This window comes from Gossypium arboreum, chromosome 12 (genome assembly GCF_025698485.1).
Source record: "Gossypium arboreum isolate Shixiya-1 chromosome 12, ASM2569848v2, whole genome shotgun sequence".
In the NCBI taxonomy this organism is placed as follows: Eukaryota; Viridiplantae; Streptophyta; class Magnoliopsida; order Malvales; family Malvaceae; genus Gossypium; species Gossypium arboreum.
The window spans coordinates 107060586-107084218 of record NC_069081.1 but is presented as its reverse complement, the minus strand read 5'-3'; the positions used below and the strand labels follow the sequence as shown (position 1 = coordinate 107084218).

At 33.0% G+C, this 23633-nt stretch overlaps 1 protein-coding gene across 1 annotated transcript; it reads right to left on the bottom strand.

Moving 5' to 3' along the window:
• Positions 1-5379: 5379 nt before the first annotated feature.
• LOC108478496 (ABC transporter G family member 21) lies at positions 5380-8676 on the bottom strand. Its single transcript, XM_017780955.2, has 5 exons — positions 8286-8676; positions 7366-8164; positions 6626-6817; positions 6322-6503; positions 5380-6220 (listed from the first exon to the last, which is right to left on the bottom strand). Exons 1-5 carry the CDS (start codon positions 8523-8525, stop codon positions 5561-5563), a joined length of 2073 nt encoding a protein of 690 aa, XP_017636444.1. The 5' UTR covers positions 8526-8676; the 3' UTR covers positions 5380-5560.
• Between the last annotated feature and the right edge of the window lie 14957 nt (positions 8677-23633).

Sequence of the window (23633 nt, the reverse complement as noted above, 5' to 3'; positions counted from 1 at the left end):
CTTAACATGGTATCAAGAGTAACGACTTAAGGGTTTCTTAGGCCGTTTTCAAATTTCTTTTCTCTCTCTTATTTTTTTTTTACGTCAATGGCGGCCACCATTGATTTCAATCATCCGCTGTATCTTCATCCTTCTGATATGCCTGGGATTATTTTGGTGTCTCACCAACTCGTTGGTATTGACAACTATAATGTCTGGAGCCGATTTATGCGAATCGCTCTTTTCGCTAAGAATAAACTTAGCTTTGTTGACGGAGACAGCAAGAAAGAGGATTACACAGAGGAATTGCAATCACAATGGGAGCGGTGTAATGCAATCGTCTTGTCCTGGATTCTTAACTCGGTTAGCAAAGAACTTTCTGCCAGAATAGTATTTGCCTCCAATGCCGCTTTTGTTTGGAAAGACCTCAAGGAGCGGTTTGATAAAGTGGATGGCTCTAGGGTTTACTTTCTCCATCGTGAGATCACCACTTTGCATCAAGGTGAGATGACGATTTCAACCTATTTCACGCGTCTAAAGCTTTTGTGGGATGAGTATCATACTCTCGTTCCTTTTTTGACTTGTGAGTATGAGATCTCTCAGGATAATCTCAAGCATCTAATTCAACAACGACTCTTCCAGTTCCTCATGGGACTCAATGAGACATACTCCGCCATTCATTTTCAAATTTTGCTCATGCAGCCACTTCCTTCAGTCAATCAAGCATATTCGATGTTTGTTCAAGAGGAGTCCCAGCGAACTCAACTATCGGGACTTGCGCCGTTCTCTGAAGCTACCGTTATGCTTTCTACTACTGGTGGTGGCACGGATTGTCGGCAATTCAATGGTTTGTGTAATTTTTGTAAGATTCGGGGTCACAAGAAAGAAAATTGTTATCGACTAATTGGTTATCCAGCCGATTTCAAATTTACTCGAAAGAAAGGACCTTCAGGGTCCATGGCAACTAGTTCCAGCATTACAGAGTCTGATTTGGTTTTTGGATCGACAGATTCACCTGGTGTTCTTTCGGTTGCAGCTCCGTCATTCACATCGAAGCAGTATTCTTAGATTTTGAATCTGTTGAACAAGGTCTCCTCTGTTGATTCTTCTGCAAATATAGCAGGTATATCCCACTGTCTTTTTATTTCTGAGGATTCTCCTAGTTGGATACTGTATACGGAGGCCACAGATCACATGATATCTGATTCTCAGAGTTTAATATCTCCAATTTCTTGTGCTAGTGGTTCTCACTTTATTCATCTTCCTAATGGTAATATCGTTCCTGTCAATTCTGTAGGTTCTTATGTCTTTAATTCTGATCATTCTGTCACTAATGTCCTTCATGTTCCCCATTTTAAGCACAATCTTCTTTCTGTGTCTAAATTAACTCGTGATTTCAATTGTTCTATTACTTTCTTTCCTGACTCCTGTGTTTTACAGGGTCTCTTTGATGGAAAGATGAAAGGGATTGGTAAAGAATCTCGCGGGTTATATTTGTTTGATTCTTCAAGTCTAGCTTTTGGTTTGACTTTTCCAGTTTTTTCTAGTTTTCATTCGTTTAATATTCATTCCATTGATTGTATGCACTCTGTGCTTGATAATAATACCAGTCTTTGGCATGCTCGTTTAGGGCATGTGCCTTCTTCTAAATTGTATCATGTTCCTTTTCTACAATCTTTCTCCTTTGATGATAATTTGATTCATTCTTGTGCTGTGTGTCCTTTAGTTAGACAAACTCGTTAACCTTTCTTTAATAATGTGACTAGGTCTGCTAAGCCTTTTGATCTAGTTCATCTTGATATTTGGGGCCCTTATAGAATATCAACTCATAGTGGCCATAGATATTTTCTGACTATTGTGGATGATCATTCTAGGATGACCTGGGTATATTTGTTGAAGCATAAAAGTGAAGCTCTTCTTTACCTAAAACAATTCATTCACCTAGTTAAAAATCAATTTTCTGCTTCTATAAAATACTTCAGAAGTGATAATGGTTCTAAATTCTTTAATTCAGAGTGTTCTTCCCTATTTACTGATTTGAGGATTATACAACAAAGCTCCTGTGTTCACACCCCTTAACAAAATAGGGTTACTAAGAGGAAACATCGGCATCTCCTTGAGGTTGCTAGAGCACTCAAATTTCAGTCTAAAGTACCACTTAAATTCTGGGGTGAGTGTGTCAAAACTGCATGTTATTTGATAAATCGATTGCCTTCTTCTGTTCTTCATAATAAATATCCTTTTGAGATTCTTTACAATAAACAACCAAATCTTTCTCATCTCGAAGTTTTTGGCTGTCTCTGTTATGCCACACAAACTCCTTACAAAGACAAATTCTTTCCCAAAGTTATACCTTCAGTCTTTATGGGGTATTTATCCACTCAAAAGGGATACATTCTGTTCAATCTTGAAACAAAATCTTTTTTTGTTAATAGGGATGTGAAGTTTCATGAATCTGTTTTCCCTTTTCATTTTGCGCCTACAGACAATTCTGTGTTTTTTCCACCACAGTTGTAAATCTTGGATTTTGATTTTTTACACCTTTCTCCTTCCCTTGCTTCTCTTTCATCTAAATCTCCTTTACCACCTACTCCAGATTCTAATCCAGCCATTGCACCTTTATCCACTTCACCTGCTTCAACAAGTATTCCAGGTTGTTCTTCTTCTCCACCTGTTCCTCCTCGTCGGTCTTCTCGAATTTCTAAGCCACCAAATTGGTTACATGATTTTATCACTTCTACTGGTCCTTCTTCTAGTCAGTTTTCTATTTCAAATCATATTTCTTATTCCCATTTGCCTACTCATACCCAGTTGTTTTTGTCCTCCACTTCTTCTTTGGTTGAACCTAAGTCTTACTCTGAGGCTATTCAGAATTTAGCCTAGATCAAAGCCATGGAAGAGGAGATTTCTGCTTTAGAATCAAATAACACCTGGTCTGTGGTTCCTCTACCTCCGGGAAAGTTCCCAATTGGCTGTAAATGGGTCTATAAGATCAAGTACAAGGCATCTGGTGAGGTGGAACGGTTTAAGGCTCGCCTTGTAGCCAAAGGTTATAGTCAGAAGGAGGGTGTGGATTATGGGGACACTTTCTCTCCTGTTGCTAAACTGGTAACTGTGAGAGCTGTTTTGGCATTGGCTTCTATTTTTCATTGGGCCTTATTTCAGATGGATGTCTTCAATGCCTTCCTCCAAAGTGATTTATGTGAGAAGGTTTATATGGAGTTGCCTGCTGGTTTTTGCAGTCAAAGGGGAACACTATTTGTAGACTGCAAAAGTCTCTTTATGGGTTGAAGCAGGTGTCCAGGCAATGGAATCTGAAGTTGACACAAGCATTGGTTTCTGCTGGATTTCAGCAAAGTAAGTATGATTACTCTTTATTTACAAAACGACAATGAGGTAAGGTAGTTTTGTTACTCATTTATGTTGATGATTTGGTCATAACTGGAAATGATGAGGTTTTGATCAAGGAGTTAAAAGGGATCCTAAATCAAAATTTTAAAATCAAAGATTTAGGTGAGTTGAAATATTTCTTAGGATTGGAAATCCTGAGATCTAAGGATGGAATATTTCTAAATCAGAGAAAATATGCCTTAGAATTAATTGCAGACAGTGGGATAGGGGGAGCTAAGTCTGCCACAACCCCTCTTGAGCAAAATACAAAACTTACAGCAATCGACTATGATCAAGGAATATGACAAGAAGAGAAAGAAGATTCATTATTGCAAGATAAGACTGTTTACTAGAGGCTAATAGGAAGATTGCTATATTTAACACACACAAGGTCGGATATAACATATGTTGTTCATTGCTTGAGTCAATTCATGCAACATCCTAAGGTCTCACATCTGAATGCTGCACTAAGGGTGGTCAGATATATTAAAAACAGTCCTGGGTAGGGAATTTTGTTAAGTTCTTCAAGCTCTTATCAACTTTTTGTTTTTTGTGACTCGGATTGGGCCTCATGTCCTATGTCCCGAAAGTCGGTCACAAGTTTTTGCATAAAGCTGGGAAATTCCTTGATCTCTTGGAAAGCAAAGAAACAAAATACAGTCGCAAGATCATCTGCAGAAGCTGAATATAGAAGTATGGCAGCTACAGCTTTAGAAATTGTTTGGCTAAATGGATTGCTAGAAGAAATGGGAGCGAACTTGATCAAGCCATCCAAGTTATTTTGTGACAGTAAAGCAGCTTTGTAAATTGCAGCTAATCTTGTTTTCCATGAACGCACCAAACATATTGAGATAGACTGCCACTTCATTCGAGAGAAGATACAAGAAGGGCTGATTCAAACTGAACATGTTGCTTCTGAAGAACAGTTGGCTGACGTGTTGACCAAAGCTCTGGGAATTCAGCAACATGGTTATTTGGTTACCAAGTTAGGAGTTAAAGATGTCTTTCAACCTCCAACTTGAGAGGGAGTGTTATGATTAGGATCTGTTAATTAGTTAGAAGTTTGTTAGTAGTTAGTTCAATTATTTTTCTTGTATATAAACAGATGTAATGGCTTTTACTCTTTTTTTTTTAAATTTTTAAGAAGTATTCTTCAGATTTCATTTCTTAACATCATCCACAAGGCACCTACAACAGTATACCCCTGAATTATCTTTAGTTTTTGGAACTGCTGTTGGATTTTAACCTGTGTTGCATTTGAAACATTTTGATCATTTATTTGTGGTTAAATAGGATGGAACTAAAGATAGAAAATGCCACCAATACCAAGCCGAGGCTTACAATTCCAAGGGAACCTGCGCTTGAAACAGCACACAAAGCTCAAAGAATACTGTTAGTTCAGGTCACTAATTCTTTACATGTTGAGGTGTGAAGTAGAAGTGGTTGGCGACGACGAACAGAAGGTTGCATGATGGTTTTGGGTTTTCTTTCGATGTTAGTGAGAGGTGAGAGAAAGATGACAGGAACAAGAAAGAAAGAAAAAAATTTATAAAGTGAATATATATAAGAGAAATGATAATGTTTATCTGTTTTTTATTTTGTTTTTTTTTCATATGATATCTTAATTAATTTACTTGATTTCGATACGATTAAATCATACTAAATAGGTCAATTGGATTGGTTAAATTAAGAATCAATCATAATTTAGAAATAGGGGTTAGATCAATTAAACCACAAACCACTTAAACTGGTTGAATGGTGCTAAAAAATATAGTGAACCGATAATTGTATCGATTTTCTATTTTTAATATATATTAATTTTATAATTTTTAATAATTTAATTAAATTGGAAGAATCAGAAGGATCAATCAAATTAAAAATCAAATGTCTACCAATTTCATCACCGATCTAATTTAGAAAACTATGGATAACAAAAATATAAATTTTTTACCATAAATGAAAATATAATTTAGTCATACTTAAAAAAAATAGGTGGCAAAATAACAATAATAAATATAATTTAGATATCAATTAATCATTTAAGGCATAAATATATGCAGGTTAAGGAAAAACAAGGCTGGACTAATTAGTAGCATATTGAATGGGAGCATGATTGAGGCGAAGACCATCTTAATTCATTCTACTTTACGTACTTTGAACAAGGTAAATAATTGGGTGGAGATAGATGTGGTCAGTGAGGTTTTCCATACACTCTTAGGCCCACATAAGCCAGTAGCCTATATCCCGCCAACATAATTGCCAAAGCAGCCACGTCCCACCACCTATTATTGTTGTCAAGGCCCAGATACTTGATTGCTGGAAAATCCATGACCTTGCAACGCCTCCCAATCTGGCATTCATACACCTCATTCACTGAGTACTGCACCCCCACCAGGAGCTTATAGCAGTAGTGACTAAAGGAAATGTATTTCAACCAAGCTATGAAAGCAGGCATGTGGTGAATGTAGTATCCGCCCACTAATAAAAACACCAGCATCGTCACAGAAGCCAAGGTTGTAGCCTGTTTTACGTCCATTAGAATGGCTCCCAGTGCCAGTCCTAGTCCTTGAGAGACCAGCACGTTCAAGTGTACGATTAAGAGGGTGAGTACAAATGTTACTAGTGAAGGCTTGAGGCCCCCCATCCAATATGTGACGGTTACAAATATGGTAGGCAGAACAAGCTCCATTGGCAAGTCACCTGTTGTTCGGGCGACATAATATGAGGACAGACGGTACATCCCTGAGGATCCTTCTTTGATTAACATTGGCCGCTCTTGTGGAAATGCGAAAATGGCATTGAAGAGAGGGAAAAAACCCCAGAATATTGAAAAGAAAAACAGAAGCCCCACCTGCAAACAAAAATATTAATTAATATTCTGTCATCATCAGTCAATCAAAATTGAACTAATTTTTATACTCTTGTTGGAATTCGAGGTCATGGCATTGATACCTGGTCTTCTATGTGAGAAGTATCAGAATGCCACCAGAGGAGGCCTGAAAGTATTGAAACCGACATGACCTGAAATATTCTTAGGCCAGAATAGGATTCATGCTTCCTCTCTTGTACACCCCTTCTCACTAATACCTTGAATTGTTCCCACCAGCTGCTGTTCCATTCAACCTCACCACCCCCTGCATGCGTACACAAACTAATCTCGTCATCACTACAAATACTTGTACTTTACACAAGCCCTAGTAGAAATTAATTTAAACCTGTGTGGGACGAGAGACCATTAATGATTTTTTTAACTTACTTGATTTTGATGGTGTAACTGTTGAAAAAGTCGAATCTTGCAAGTCTTGATTGATATCAGCCTTCAAGATAGGGTATATATTCTTCTTGTAAGAAGATATTAGGTACTGTTTAGTGGATTTGTGATCATCAGGGTTGTCTACTCTGCCATGGAACTCTAGTTGCTCTTCCGGTTTTACATCAGGGGCTATACCTGCTCCCGCAAATTAGCAATTAGACCATGTGAAATTTTAACTGCTTGTACCATTTAAACTAAGTAATGACCAAGTGGGAAGGGGCCAAAAAGATGATAAAATTATTAGAATTTACAAATCAAGAGGATGGTGGAGCTCCAATTATCAATAAAGTATTGGAGTAAAAAAGAAACAAAAATAAAATCCAGAATTAATCAATTGACTACCTTTTTGACTTCTTAAAATCATTGACCTTGAGTTTAGTTCTATGAATGATTTAATTAGAGTTGGACTACATGACCCAAGGGAGCCTATTAACCCAAGGAAAACGTACGTGTAAATGGATTGAATTCCTATATGCAACATTGATATAGTTGTATTGTCAATTCTAAGATAGTTATACTCATATAGCCAGCATGATACAGACTTTTATTAATAATATATATACCATGCATGTCAGGTTGCAGCATGAATCAGTGAGTCCGAATAAGTTGATGTTATTATTTGACTTAATTTCTGTTACCTATTAAAAAGAAGAAGAAAAGAAAATGTAGGGAGGCTTGCTTACCATTAGCCAGATCAAGGAGAAAATCAGCAGGGTTCACAAATTTGAAACTGGGTGAGAAACCAATGGAACTGAAATAGTCCATGGCCTGATCCGCCCGACCGCAATAAATCGGATACCCATCAGAAAGCACCAGCACTTTATCAAACATCCTGTACAACCCACTTGAAGGTTGGTGAATGGTGGTGATGACAGTCCGGCCACCGCGAGCTAAGCCGCGTAAGGTAACCATAATTCGGTGTGCTGTCGTGGAGTCGAGTCCTGAAGTGGGCTCATCCAGCATCAACAAACTGGGGTTCACTAACATCTCCAGGCCAACACTAACCCGTTTACGTTCCCCACCTGACACCCCCCGAAGAAGAGGCCCACCCACAACATTGTTCCTACATCCTGCTAAGCCGAGTTCCCCTATAATCTGTTCAGCTTGCTCAATCTTTTGTTGTGTAGTCAGCTTTTTCGGTAATTTCAACAAAGCAGCGTAAGCCAGCGTTTCCAACACAGTGAGGTGGGGATACAGCACATCATCTTGAGACACAAATCCTGTTTTGCGCTTCATGGAGCTGGAAAATGGCCGCCCATTGTAGGTTATGGTGCCCGACACCTTTCCAGTTAAACGACCTCCGAGAGCAGTGAGGAGGGTGGTTTTACCACTACCAGAGGGGCCAAGCATTGCCAGTAGCTCGCCGGGTCGAACGACACCGCTAACCCCGTTCAGTACATTTGTTCTCTGTTTGGGTTTATGCGAGGAGAAACAACTTGCGCTTGTGACACTGGAATGGATGGTGTATGCCACTTCTTCAAACTGCAACGGCCGTAAATAACAACTTTATGGATCAAAATTATAATACATGTATAACTATTTATCTACTTAATTCAGTATTAGCCAAACAAATGTGCAAGATATGGAGTGGAGAATAAAGAACCTTGAGAGTTACAGGACGTAAAGATTGACACGAAACTGAAAATGGAAGTGGAGTTAGCGTGTCCTGTTGGGATGGGATGGGATGCTGCGGAGAACATGGGACGACGTTGGTGGATGAAGAAGCCGATGGCTGAGCGTGAACAGAAATGAAATTCTCCGTCATCCGGCTGGTTGTGAGCATGATGGTGGCAGGAGTATTATGGGTGGTGATATTGCTACTGTCTTGCTGAGGGGGCATCATTTTATTTGATTTCAGTAAGAGAGCCAAATTTAGCAGACAAAGATGGGATGGGAGGTGAGATATATATATACACAGAGACTAATACTGGCGATGGAGGGAGAATTAGAAAGGGGGTTGGAAATTTAGAATGGATGATGGATTTACGATATACTTAGTTAAGATCTATATATTAGGCCTGGAGATGTATGTGATTTTGCTGCAAAGTCCTTTCCGGTTCCCATTTGTCTACGTGTTTGGACGACATTAATTAATTATTTCAAATTATACATGTCATCAACTTAGATATTATAAAAAAGTCATCCGATAACTTAAAATTTCTTTCAATAAATCATATCGGAGAAGATATTGTTGTAAGAGGTAGATATGAATGTACCATCTTTTAATAATTATACTCATCTATGCGCTCTTCATTGAATTGTTTTTTTGAATACAAACTACAATACTAAAATTTAAACCATAGATCTTAAGGTAAAAAAGCCCCCACCACTGCTCTAAAAATTTACTTTTTGTAGTTGCCACATAATTTAGTACTATTATAATGCTTTTGATATGAAAAATATATATATTATCATAATAGTGTTTTTATCTTTTCATATTTTTATATGAAAAATTGTACAAGAAACTTTATCATATTACTAAAATTTTATCACATCTCTATACGTGTAAAATCATATATTTAAAATATAGAGGTGTGTTTAAAAATAACAGACAATAAATTATGAACCATATGGTTTGGAATTATACATAAAATTACGTTAAAGTAAAAATATTAAATGAATATAATTGTTTATTACAGTGTTGTCATTAATCTTGTGTTGATACCAAATTAATATAAGACATCAACTCAATCAAAATATTATTAATATATACAATTATATAGTAAATATACCTATTAAAACTTTCATATAAAAATATTTACAAAAATTAAGTTTTATGTAAAAATTAAAATTAAATGAAATTATGATTGAAATGAAAAATATGAGAATTTATAAAATTATACAAAATTCTTGGTTGAGCTGCCAAATATATTTTGTGTTTAAATGGTTTATATAGATTTTATGTAAAAATATAATATTTTTATTTTTAATAAAATAATTTTTTAATTAGTGAATTAATAAACTATTGATTCCTTGCTCTAATTCAATGAAAAACATAAACAAATATTCCTATATAATAAACAAGTGACATAAATTTTAATTAATCTTTGACTAGTGGTGGAATCAAAAATTTTTGAGGGACGGATTAAATTATATATTTTATAATAATAAAATATAATTTTATTATTTTAGTAGTCTATATATTTATAAATTTTAAAGGATTAAATCAATTTTTATATTTTTAAAGAATTAAATATAATTTTATCATTATTAATTTAAAATTTTAAAAATTTTAAAAATTTTAAAAAAAAAAATTTCATTTACAAAGACTGCAAACCCCTTAAGTCGCCACTTTGTTTGACAGTCATGGATCAATCAAAATAAAGTGGAGCTTTAACTTTGAGATCTCTTAGTGGATATGGGTAAGAGCTAGCTTTTAACCAACACACCCCTGTTTATATTGGCCAGCATTTGAAGTTAATTGCAACATACATCTTAAAATTATACCTTCCTTTTAAATTAAGCTCTAAATTTTAAAACATTATAATTACATCTTTAAATTAATCATTAAAGAAGATGATAAATCATATGTTATATAGTTTAAATTGAAAAATATGAAGAAAATGAATGTTATAATATTGGTTTTGAGATTTTCTCTTTATTTTTATTTAATTTTTAAAAGATATGTAGTAACATTTTAAACTATGTCACATAAGATTTGAAGTGTTATTTAATAATTTTAATGATAAAAATACATTATTAATATAATATAGATAGCTTGGTAATTAATTTTTTAAAAATTTAGGGACTAATTTAAAATAGAACTCATAGTTTAACTCTTATAAATAACTAATACCCTACTTTCAAAATTTGAGTCCTATGGAAAAAATATACTAGACGTAGGGCTAGATTTAGTGGTGTGGTTTTAGATTGAGGCAGGCAAATCATCAAGCGAACCTTTTTCCTTCAACCATTTATAGAAATCGATCAAGATAAATATAATTCATAATATTCCCATTTTGAAAGCTGTAAAAATATTGGAGAGGATTTTAAAAGAATTATTTTTATGTGCTGTAAAATAAATATGAAAAATAATAAAATAATAATGAAAATTTAACTTTAAGATTGATAGAGATTGAACTAGGGGTGAGTATTCGATCGAGTCGAGTTGAATCGAGTAAAAAAATTTCGAGTTAGTCGAGTTGGCGAATCTTATTTTAGCAACCGAACTCAATTTGAATTTTTTTCGAATCGAATCGAGTGAAAAAATTTCGAGTCAAGTCGAATCAAGTTAACGAATCTTATTATTTATACTCAATGTTACGTTTACATGGATCGATTATTTCACTGGTAGACAAAGTATAAGATTATTTAACTATATAAACAAATATAATGGTTTTATTTAATGAGTAAACATTTATCAAAACGACGTAGTTTTGCCTTTTAATTTAATGATTTTGACTTTTAACTCAAAATGACATAATTTTGTCTTTTCTTAGTTGAATTTTTAGATAACTTGAATTGTGTAATTCATATTCGAGTTAAACTGAAAAACTTAATTTTTTTTATTCTAATTGATCTAAATAATTTGATTGACTCAAATAACTCAAACTATTTAATTCAAATCTTAAAAATTTTTATCGAATTTTTCGAATCGAATTAGATTTCACTCTAACTCCACGTTATTTTCTATTTTTATTAGATAACTCTGTTTTTGGATGAATCTTTGAAGTTGATAAAATTAATACTGCTCACAAGGACAAAAAGATGATGTTTTGTAGAAAAAAATCTCTTTAGAAGAGAATAATATATATTTTGATTAGAGGAATCATCTTTTAAAAAAAGGAAAAATTGTATAAAATAAAGATATTTATCTCTTTTCAATAGTTTAATATCAAATCAATAATTTCATCTTAAATTTCAAAATTTTAATTGAATTTGATTTCTTTTAAAATGAGAATATTGAAATATAAGATAAAAATATTGATATAACATTAAACTATTAGAAAGAAAAATACAAATAATGTGACATCTTTATTTTATATAATATTTTTTTGAAGAGTGCAATAGAAGAGAACCCAACCAAATTACTTTATTTTCTATTTCTGTCTTCGGATTTCATGGACAGAGAAATTAAAATAAAACATAGGGGTCATGCTTGAGGCAGGCAGGAAGTATCCATTATATATGTGTAGAGAGCGATTGCTTCACTTTCATCTTTTTAATTTCTTTTAAGGGATGGAGTGTTTGGGTAAAGAAGAAAAAGTGAAAGTGCTAGGGTTTTCTGCCTCTTCCTCTTCCTCATGACATGCCCTTTAGTTTCTTTTTAGCTGTCACCCTCCCATTCGAAGTATATAAACGTAAGTGGGTTGGTTCTTGAGATAGTGTCGTAACTCAGATTTATAATTTTAAAAAGCTAAAAAAGACCCTGCCTTCCAAACATCTTTCTGTTTGTGTTTGCTATCTATTTTTCTACTACAATTTCATCTTTTTAACAGTTAAAAATAAAAAAATTTATAAGTTTTAATCCAATTGAGTTGAATATTGTTGTCAATATAGATAGATGTGAATTTGACGCATTATTCTCCTATTTATAAGTTGAAGAGAGACTATGAATAGTTCTAAATATTGTGTCAAAATGAGTAGATATAATCAATATGAGAACTTTTATAAATATGAAACAAATTTCATTTACAACATATACCAAGACACACTAAAAACTCAAAAACAATTTTTTTTTATTCTCATCTATTTGTTAATATTCTTAGATTATTCTATAGAGAATTATTGTAAAGATTCTTTATAGAATTTGAAAATCTTGTTATGTTCCGTTCAGTGTTTAATGGGTTGTTTTCGTCAATACAAAATATAAATAATCATTAGATTTTATTGTATCATCGAAATTCATTTGTCGGTAACTCTTTTGTTAATCAAAATATATATGAGATGAATAGAATCTTAAAAAAAAGTGACATGATTATAGGCTTTAAAGTCTTCAGTTAATCTCTAATAAATTTGTTTTATCCCTATTACCAACACTAATATTATAAGAATAACAAATATCTTCAATTAACGTTTTTAATTTTGATGGCGTTGGCACACATGGATTGCCACATAGATGACATACTTGCATTTAATTAATTTTTTAAATGTAACGTCAGCAAAGTTAAAAAAATCAAATTTTATATTTATTTTGGGTGATTTGACAAAAAAAAAAACATAAGTCTAATAGCTAAAAAATGCGAAAAATTAAATAGAGAACTAAAATGACTTTTTTCGTAAAATTAGATCGCCAAATAAATTATTTTGCCTTTTTCAAAATAAAAACTCTAGTTCGTCAAAGGAATTTAAATTATTCTAAATTAATTGTTGGAGAATATTAAATGTAAGCTGATTTATTTTTTTTTTTTAATAATGTCATTGTAAGTTTATATATTTTATGTTTAACACAATATTTAAAATTACTTATAATCCCTCCTCAATATCCTCTTGTATTGATAACAATATCCATATTAATATGCAGTGAATTAAAATTAAATAAATATCTAATATATGATTTATTAAAGTGAAATTGTAATGTTTAATTAAAACTAAGCCACCACTTAGCGCATACTGGATATGCGGCACACAGAGAGTATTTTTAACCAAATGATAGTTAAATGGATGATATAAATGCGGTGAATTTGTATGAGTGAAAAATACACCAAAAGGCAACTCGTTTTCTCTTGTTATTTGCAGCAATATTCTTCTTCTTGAGAGTTGGTTCTTGTCGATCAATTGAAGGAAAACTTAAATTGAATCAACCAAAATTGATTATATATTGGATAGGAGAGATTTTCTATTCGGCCAATCTTATGATACTTGCTTTTGGGTTTTTTCTTTTCACTTTGAATAGGATCTTTAAGTAATACAATAAAAAGAGAAATTATGAGATTCGAATCTTTTATTGAAAGACTATCAGTCTTCTTGCTAATGCTAGAGAAACCCCGAAGTCTTTGGAAGGTATTGGCTCCCATTCATGTGTACTATCATTAGAGGCAAAACATTTAAGTTGAACGTGATTTTTCAAAATTTTAAAGATTGTACTGGATTGATAATCATCTCTAAAGACTTGTATTGCCAAGTTAAATGTTAATATTCAAATTAAAAATATTTATTTTAATATATAAATTAAATCAATTTTATTGTGAATAATTTTGCTGCATAATGTATCAATGTTAAAACTTTTTACAAGAGTAAATCTATAACCAAGAACATGAAAATATGTATGTTATTAAAAATTTTAAATTACATACTTGCTAAGCCTTTACTTGTCGTTTGCAATTTTCAACTATTTCTCACTAGATTGTAGAACTGATCCAAATTCCATCATAATTAAATACAAACAAATAAATAAATTGGACCAATCAACATAAAACTCGAAGAGCTACATTTTACAATATTTTTCAAATATTTACTTGTAGATATGTATAAACAATTTTAGCACAAAAATTATATATTTCAACTACCCCTGCTAAAGAATGCTTAGATGATAGTAAGATAATTTTGTGCTTTTAATGTATCTATTTTTGATTATTTTTTAGTAGAATATTACTGAACTTATGATTTATTACTTAAACCTTATCGGGATAAAATTAGAGTGTTAAAATTTAAAATGAAGTAAAATCGACTAAATCGGAACAAAAAGCAATAAAAGAAGCCAAATTAGAAAAATTATAGAGTTAGTGGTTGTTAAAATCAGATTTTGAAATTGTCAAATTCTATAAATAAAAAAAATCTAGTTTTAGTTAGCATAATCTTAGAGGAATCATGTTGATTTTAGTTGGTTGATTCATGCTAAATATAATACTTGAAAAATGTATAAATACTTATATTAGTAGCTTAGAAAAAACACACTAGAATTTACACTTGAAGTTGACTTGAATATATTTATTTTCCTTTATCCTTTCCACTCGTCTATAGCGTGACAAAGCTTATTGCCAATTTCTTTTCTTTTTCTTATTTTTGACTCAATTGTCCTTTTAAGTCCCTTCCTTCCGCCATCTATCACCATTGCACTTAAAACCTATTCTAATATTTCATCAAACATGATTAGCCTCATACTCAACTAAATTCTTTTTAGTTACTTAAACAGGAAAATTAGGGATCCCAATCTCTATGAGATTGACTCTATTACTCTATACTTTTATTTTATTCAATTAGAGCATAATAAATTATATTTAGTGATTTTTACACTCGTCTTTAAACAATATACAAGAATAAATACAATTATTCACACATACAAAATACTATATTTAATGCTAACTAACCCACTCAAATTAAATCAAGTAGTCTGGTTGAGACTTTATACTTGATGTAAGGATAAGAAAATCAATTTAATATCCATATAAAATTTGAATTGAATTCAATATAACTCTAATAGTAATTGAAAAAATTAATTTAATGTGGAAAAACACATACCAACACATCTTAAGAAATTAATCTAAAGATTTAAAAACATAACATTTGAAGGGATGCAACTATAATGCTATAATTAAAATTTTCAATCCCTTAATCAATGGTAAGTTTTTAAATTTATAGATAAATAGATTTAATTGAAATGATAAAATGTTATAATATTTTAAGTTTAAAATTTATGAAATTTGTTAGATTTAATATTTATTGTTTTGTTAAAATAATAAACATTTAGTTATTTAATAATTGAGTTGAAACTTGGATAACGAGTGACTTGAACTCCATTAAACTTCTTTTATATACTAAATTTTGCCGGCCTCATAATGTGGGTGAATAATATATATTTTATGTTAAGAATTCTTTTTAAAATTTATTTAATAATGAAAATAGATGGAGTGGTAATTAACTTATATTTTAATATTATTAAAAACATGTTTAATTTTCAGATATATTATTTAAAGATGAGATAAAATAAAAAATAAAAAAATAAAAAATAATCATAAAATATTAATTATAATTTGAAAATATATTTTATAATTTTATAAATAACCTTAAATTAAATATATTTGGCAATGGATGAAAGCAGTGTTGTATAGGTAAGCAGCAGCAGATTTAAAACTTTAAAAAACTGTAGGTAGCACCTAGAACAGCAAATTTGATTCTGTGCCAACCCCAGCAGGTTGTTGTACATATGCCAAGTGTCTTTGCTTTTGCTTTGCAGCAGCCCTCGCCCTTTTTTCTCTTTCATTCTTTTTCCAGCTTGCCATCAAACAACAGCAATTTCAATGAATGATTTTGTTTTGATTTTTTTTTTCTTTTTTTGCGCAATAATTTGATCGGCTTTCTTTTTATTTTCCTTTTTTTTATTCTGTCTAGGCCAAGCCTTGACCTCCCTTTACCCGATTCTTTACTGAACTTGAGACTAGCCATGCTCAAGTTAATACATGAGCTGATATGATTCTAGGTTTTAATTTATATTTTTTTTGTGCTTTTTTAGTTAAATTATATAATACTACTTAATGTTACCTCTAAACTTTTAAAAAAGAATATGGCTATTACTATATTATTATGAATTATGATCAGGTGTATTTAATAAGTGAGTTTTAAATTTTAATTTTTATTTCACAAAATTTTGCAAGCTTTATTATATAATATGGATAAAACAATTTTAGATATCTTTCAATTTTTTCTGTTCATATTAGTTTTGGATTTGATAAATTTTCTTAATTTGACTATTTTAAATTCCGTTCAAGAGTAATGATGTAAAACTTTAAAATTACACCAAATCATCACTTGAAAATTTTATATAAAATTTAAAATATTATAAAAATTATGTAATGATATGACATCATTATACTTTAATAAAATTTAAATTTAAAAATCAAATTAAAAATATTACTAAATTTAACTATTAATGCGGATCAAAATATAATTCAAATATTAGAATAAAAATTCATAAATATTAAATATAATGATGAAATATATTACACTCTTAAAAAATTATATAAATTCAAACTATCATGTATATAGCAGACATGGTGGGAAAATTATGAAGAGTAAATGTGTATAAAGTAGTCACCTTTTGTTACCACATCCTTTTTGTCGTAAAACTCTGCAATATTTGTTTTCTCAATCATGTATTTTGGGTAATTACGAATAAGATTCTAATCATTAAACGTGATAATAATTATCCTTAAAAGAATGAACCACCAGTGTTTGTCAACACCTAATCAATTAATTAATTGTGGGGGTCTTAAGCATCTGAGGGCCCCTAATAGTTTAGATATTTTATTAACTAACTCTCACAATTTTGATAATTTTTTATACTCATACGTTAAATTAAGTTAATTTGGTTTTTCTAAGTAACTTTTATAATTTAATTTTATGTGTTATGGATTAAAAACAAAAGCTAAAATCCTTTTTCTTTTTATTTGGCTTTTTTATTATTTAAATTTATTAATCAATACTTATTTGAATTAATTTATTAATCATATCAAGTTACAGCTGAATCTAAATTTTAGTTTTATGAACCTCATGTAATTGTTTGATGATTAATGATAATCACTACCTTAGGTGTAGCTTGAGTTTGAGTCGCGTTAATCGCGTTAGTTATTCCAACTTTATCCTGTAATTCACTAAAAAAATTAACTTTACTTGCAAGACTTCAAAAATATATATATTAAACATCATTTTTTAATAACATTGCCACTTTTGCAACGCCCTAATTTTCTTATTTCTGTTTCTGTATAATTTTCATATAATTGTATATCTGCTTTAGTGGTTAAATGTTTTAGGGGTGTGTGAGGGGTTTTGGGTTTAAGTCCCACTTTTGTCAATTTTTGGAATCAAGCCTTATCCTAGTTCAGTAGGCTTATATTAAATTATCTGTAAATCCATATTAGAATGAGTTTGTTGGTTTGAATGGTAAGGAGTTAGTTTCTTGGAGGTCTTATGCTCAAATCCTTGCGCAAGCATGAATGTTATATTTTTGTTCGATTGTCTGAGAGAGTTTCGATAGAGTTTAAATTCCGAAGTGGTTGAGATTGAGGTGTTAGTGGGAATTTGGGAGTTATCTAGGTAGTTTTTATTTTATTTTTATTTTTCCCTCATTTCCAAAAATCCCCAAAATTCTAAGGTCAATATTCTTTCAATTCTGTTCTCTGATATATTTTTCCTCTGTTGGGTAACCTTGTTATCTTCCTTTTATTAGATTTAGAAATCCTACGTTTAATCATCGTTTCGCGATTTCGGGTTCTTAATCTAGTGGGTAAGTTAGTTTTACATCCCCTCGAATTTCTAGTTTGGGTTTAATGATGTTAGATTGTGGTGTTAATTGGTGGATTTTCGTGATTAAGAGAAGGTTGTGAGGCTGAAAATTTCACTTCAATGGCTTGACTCAAGGTTGGGAGCATTTTCATTAGCGGTAAGTCGATTTTGTATTTTTGGGGTAATCGTTATAGACTTGTAAATTGGTTGCTAAAAGGTACGAGATGTTCTGTTTTTAGGTTTCAGAAGGCTCGAGACTGTTTTTGCATCAAATCGATACCAGGTGTGTACTCGAAATGCAGAAAACGAGGCTTCGACAAAAGTTGAAAAATGTTTCTGTCAACGCCACACGGGCTTGTGGTTGCCCGTGTGGATGGCCATGTGCGAGACACGGTCATGTGGTCGATGAAGGTATGGCCATGCGTAGCACACGACCGTGTGGGCCACACGGGCTAGGCCAAGTTGGACCTGTGGGGGCTTGTGGGCCCGCACGGGCGTGTAGATTTTTGGACTAGGCCATGTGAGTTACACGGGCAAAGGCCAATCTTGACGTGTGGGCCCACATGGGCACGTCACACTGGCGTGTGGATTTTTGGACCAGGCCGTGTGGGTTACATGGGCAAAGGCAAATCTTGGCGTGTGGGCCCACACGGGTAAACCACACGAGTAGTATACTAAATGTATGCCTGTCTGTACTGTTATCTATATATAAGCATGTTGATCATGTTTAATATGTTATATTGCATTTGATAATTCTGTATCTTTGATTGGGATGGGATTTGTATATATATATGGAGGAAGTGTTCTGTACGGCGTACATCACCTGTATTCTGGCAGCTTGACTGCATATTATTTGATATGTGTCTTAATGGCACGATGTGGTGTGTAGGGATGGGTGGGTGTTTTTAACCCCACATGGTGTGATGGGATGATCAGAGTTGGTGTGTAGAGGATGGGGGTAGGATTTTGGCATATCGATATCCGAATCAGATTCAAACCGAGTGCAGATCTGCTTCGCTTATGTATATAATTTTGTATGTTTGTATGCTTAATTTTGTTGGGGTTACAAACTGAGTTTTTGTAAACTCACATCTGTTGTCTGTTTTGTCAAGTTGTCTGTTTTGTCAAGTAATCCACAGACTTAAACAAATCGGTGCAGAGAGACTCAACGGTGACCACTCAACTGTAAATGGTTTTATTTATGTTTATGGTAATCATTTTTAGAGTTTGTAATTTTTGGGACTTTCTGGACTTTTGTTTTTGGGTTTTAAACTGTTGATTCTGGTTTGCTATTTTCTGCATACTTGGTAAATTGTTTTATGAAATTGACAGTTTTTACGCAAAAAAAAGAGAGAAATTTTCCTAAAGATAACAAATCAGGTTTTTAAAATATGGCGAATTTATTTTGACAAATTAATTAATTAAATAACATTATCAGTTTATTCGTGAACGAACTCATGGTATTAAACTTGAATGGTTTATCAAGTCAACACCGTCTTCAAAACCCATTCCTTGTGACATCACCAAATTTGGTCATAACGTTTAGGCCGGGTTTGGGGTGTTACATTTAGTGGTATCACAGCCATGTTGCAAAACTCGTGCTGTGAATTTTGGGTTTCAAATTTATATTTTGAAAAGGATTGATTTTCAAATATTTTTGAATAAATTGGGAAGTATATGGTACATCGAGTCTTCGGCGCCGATCCTGCAAGTATTTCTGAATTTTTGATAGAAAACTCTGTAGTTAGTACTTTCTGAAATTGTACTGAGTAGTTAGAGATTGAAACCTTTGGAAACAATTCTAAACTTCTGATAATTTATGCATAAAACATCTGCTAATAAATACTGGAACTGATGCATAAAATTTTATAATGTAGATAAAACACGAATTATACAATGAGCGCTCGTGGAACTCACAGACGTGGCGTTCATGGCTTTGGTAAAGGCCATAGAGGGCTCGAACTGAGTCTTCCGTAACACCCTTCACCTGTATTCAACGCCAAAATAGAGTTACGGAGCATTACCGGACTTATAACATATTCAAACATACATTTCATATAAAAATAATCAAATCACATACATTTCATTCACAACCAATCATTTTGTCCCTAATACGAGCCTACGAGGCCCTAAACATACATTGGGAGTGGTCCGGGACTGAATCGACAACTTTGAAAACTTTCATGAAACCTTGAAAATTTTTCTTAAAACAGGGGACACACGCCCTTGTCACAGACTGTGTGGACATTCAAAATAGGAGCATATGGCTGTGTCCCAGCCCGTGTCCAACCTTGTGTAACTCTTTGACTTGGGTCACACAGCCACAACACACACCCGTGTGACTAGCCCGTGTGCCCTAAAAATGGCCATACACCCCCGTGTGCAAGGTTGTGTGCTAGGCCGTGCCAAACCTATAAGGTATACTGACTTATGCCATATGGCCAAGTTACACGCCCGTGTGTGAGGCCCTGTGGAGTATACTGACTTGATTTCAATTTCAATACCAAGAGACACACGACCATGTAACATAACCATGTGTCACACATGGCTGAGACATATGCCCGTGTCTCTACCCGTGTGGATAAAAATAGGCTATTTACCAAGCCAAATTACCATCCAAATTTGAATGTACGCACAACACATCAATTTGCACCATCATATAGCATAAATAGGCATCTAAACTAGCCAATTCAAACCTAATTCATACATATTCTATACCACATTTCTCAATACGCATAAGTTGCAAAATAGACCAATCCATTTATACCCAAAATCTCATAAACTTAGATCATCAATATGGCTACTTAAAACATACATTATTTACCTTGATTCACAAAAAAATAACATCAACAATATCAACATTCAACTTCCATAATACCAACTATTAATAAGCATCACCAAAACCAACCCCAATTTACATATCATAAACTATATGTACATACACATATACACAAGCAAATTAACTCAAAATAAGCCAACTCTCACGGCTATTATATACAAACCAAGACATATACATTTACAAGCCAATTCAAATGGCCAAAATCATTACCAAAACATAACCAACATGACCAAAGTCCCTATACATGCCATATACTCAGAACATAAGCTTAAAGGTACCAAATCAGTTGTAGGATAGTGTGACGAAATCTCCGACAATCCCCGAATCCGAGCTAGCTTTGAACTCACTATAAAACATAGAAAAATTACAATGTAAGCTATAAAGCTTAGTAAGTTCGTATAGCATTTATATCAACTCATCATATGAACTCAAATTAAACCAAAAACATAACATAACATATCTCATAATAAATCACTAACCTACCACATTTGCATCCGTTAAATTAGATGTAATTTCCATAATTTTCATTATTTCAGTGTATTACTCGGTTCCTGTACGTACTTGTACCTTCTAGTATTTAACTCATACTCATTCACATATTTGACATATCCGTTAAACCATTCGGAATATTTTTGGATACTCGAAAAACTCATACACTTAATGCCAAATAAATAGCCGAAGTTGTATCAATCTCGCACACTAAGTGCCCATATATATATATATATAGTCGAAGCTATCTCGATCTCGTACACTAAGTGGCCATAATTAGCCGAATCGTCGTCAAACACAACTGTAGTCTAATATACACAATTTATGCAATATCAAAGCAATTAAAACATAATAATAACAATACTTATTACATATGAACTTACCTTGGATGCAAAAATGGCTAAACTGATCGATTAGTCGAGAACTTTATTTTTCCCCAATCTAGATCCGAGTTTCACTTTTCTTGATCTATATGGTATCAAATTCAGCTCATTTAATTATCCTTCTATTCAATTTAGTCCAAAACACACTTTAAAAAACATTACACTTTTTCCTTAATGTTTCAAAACTTTTACAATTTAGTTCTTATTTCATAAAAACACAAATTAATAAATTCAATGCTAACCCATGCTAGCCGATTTACACATTAGTCCCTAGCAACTCATATTTTCCATTTATTTCACATTTTAACCACAAAGTTTCAACATTTAACAAGTTAATCCCAATTTTGCATTTTCACTAAAAATCACTTTATAAAACTTGTATAACTCACAACCAACATTCATAATCTATCAATAAGCTTCAAAATACATGCTTATTCATCAATGGAAACATTCAAAATCTTTAATAGTTTTGCAAAATAGCCCCTGGGCTAGCTAAACCTAGCTGCAACAATCTCAAAAACATATAAATTATTAAATACGAAACAAAATACATACCAAATTGTAAGGATTGAAGATGGCTGAACCCTAGCTTAAGTGAACCATGTATTTTTGGTGGTGTTTTGATGAAAATGAAGAAGATGGATGGTTTTTTTACTAATTTTATTTATCATTAAATTACCAAATTACTATTATAGCCTTTAAAAACTTTAAAAATTACACAAAATACCAAGCCACTATCATCCATTATCTCATAAATGGGCTAATTACCTCTTAAGGACCTTCAATTTAAATTTCTATAGCCATTAAACATCTTTAGCTAATAGAACTCAAGTTTTACACTTTACGCAATTTAGTCCTTTTTTTCAAATTAACTAATCAAACAATAAAATTTAAACTTCACAAAATCATTCAATCATGCTATAAACATTAAAATAATAATAAAATAATTATTTTGACTTCAAATTTGTAGTCCCTAAACCACTGTTTTGATTTAACTCAAAACAAGCTGTTGCGCTTCCTCTCTGGGCAGTATGCTGACCTTAGATACGACTAAGACACCAGTTGCGCCTGCTACTAAGACTGGGTCTCAAGTCACTTGGCTGGGGATGACGCACTGTCCCAAGCCATGCCGAGGATTTTAGAAAGGGTCACTGGACTCCATTCTGGAGCTGGGGGCCGAGGGTCGGTAACTGAACGGCTTCGGTCTAATGGTGCTGAATTGTTTAGGGGTGTCACTAGAGTCACCCCTAATGTGGCTGAGTATTGGTTGGAGGTCACTGAGAGGATCATGAACAATTTAAACTGTACTCCCGAACAGAAATTTAAGGGTGTAATCTCCTAGTTTCTCGATGAGGCATATCAGTGGAGGTTGACGGTTAAGGAGGGTACTCAGCTTGAGCGTTTAAACTGGGATTTCTTTAAGACCACCTTTCAGAGTAAGTATGTAAGGCGAGCTATATGGATGCTCGTAGGCTTGAGTTCATAAATCTCACGCAAGGCAATAAATCAGTGGCCGAGTATAAGGCCGAGTTTTTTAGGTTGAGCCGCTACACTCAAAGTATGGTGGCATCTAAATATGAGAAGTGCGTTCACTTTGAAGACAGTCTGAGAGATAACTTGAGGGTTTTTATTATTCCACAGAGGGAGTGGGAGTGCATTGTTCTGGTTGAGAAGGCAGAGATTGCCGAAGATGTTAAGCGCGGTGGAGCGCTAACATAGGGATTAAGAGAGAGGTAAGAACAAGAAGGATTCAGAGTCCTTTAGTAATGTTTAAAGGCATAAGAAAAAGACCAGATCTAATAAGCCAGTTAGAGTAAGGGCTCTTGCTGCTCCTACTAGGATTCAGTTGTACGGTGGTTGTGGTAGACACTATTCGGGTGAGTTTTGGAGGAGGTAGGGGCTTATCTGAGGTATGGGTCATTAGAGCACCGTATTCGAGAGTGTTCACAGAGGGCTGATTAGATACAAGCTTTGGGACCAGGTTCTGCGCAGCCTCAGAGGGCAGTTCAGCAGCCACCTAGGGGCCGTGGACAGATTAAAGGTGGTAATGGTATGGGTCGTGGGCAGAGAGCACTGGGCA

Bases quoted from the DNA above. Each gene is read 5' to 3' on its own strand.
- LOC108478496 (XM_017780955.2), bottom strand. From the start codon at position 8,525: ATGATGCCCCCTCAGCAAGACAGTAGCAATATCACCACCCATAATACT. The intron at 6,504-6,625 runs GTAAGTTAAAAA...GTACGCATGCAG, and splicing joins AGTTACACCATCAAAATCAA to GGGGTGGTGAGGTTGAATGG. The intron at 6,221-6,321 runs GTATCAATGCCA...TTTTGTTTGCAG, and splicing joins CTTCTCACATAGAAGACCAG to GTGGGGCTTCTGTTTTTCTT.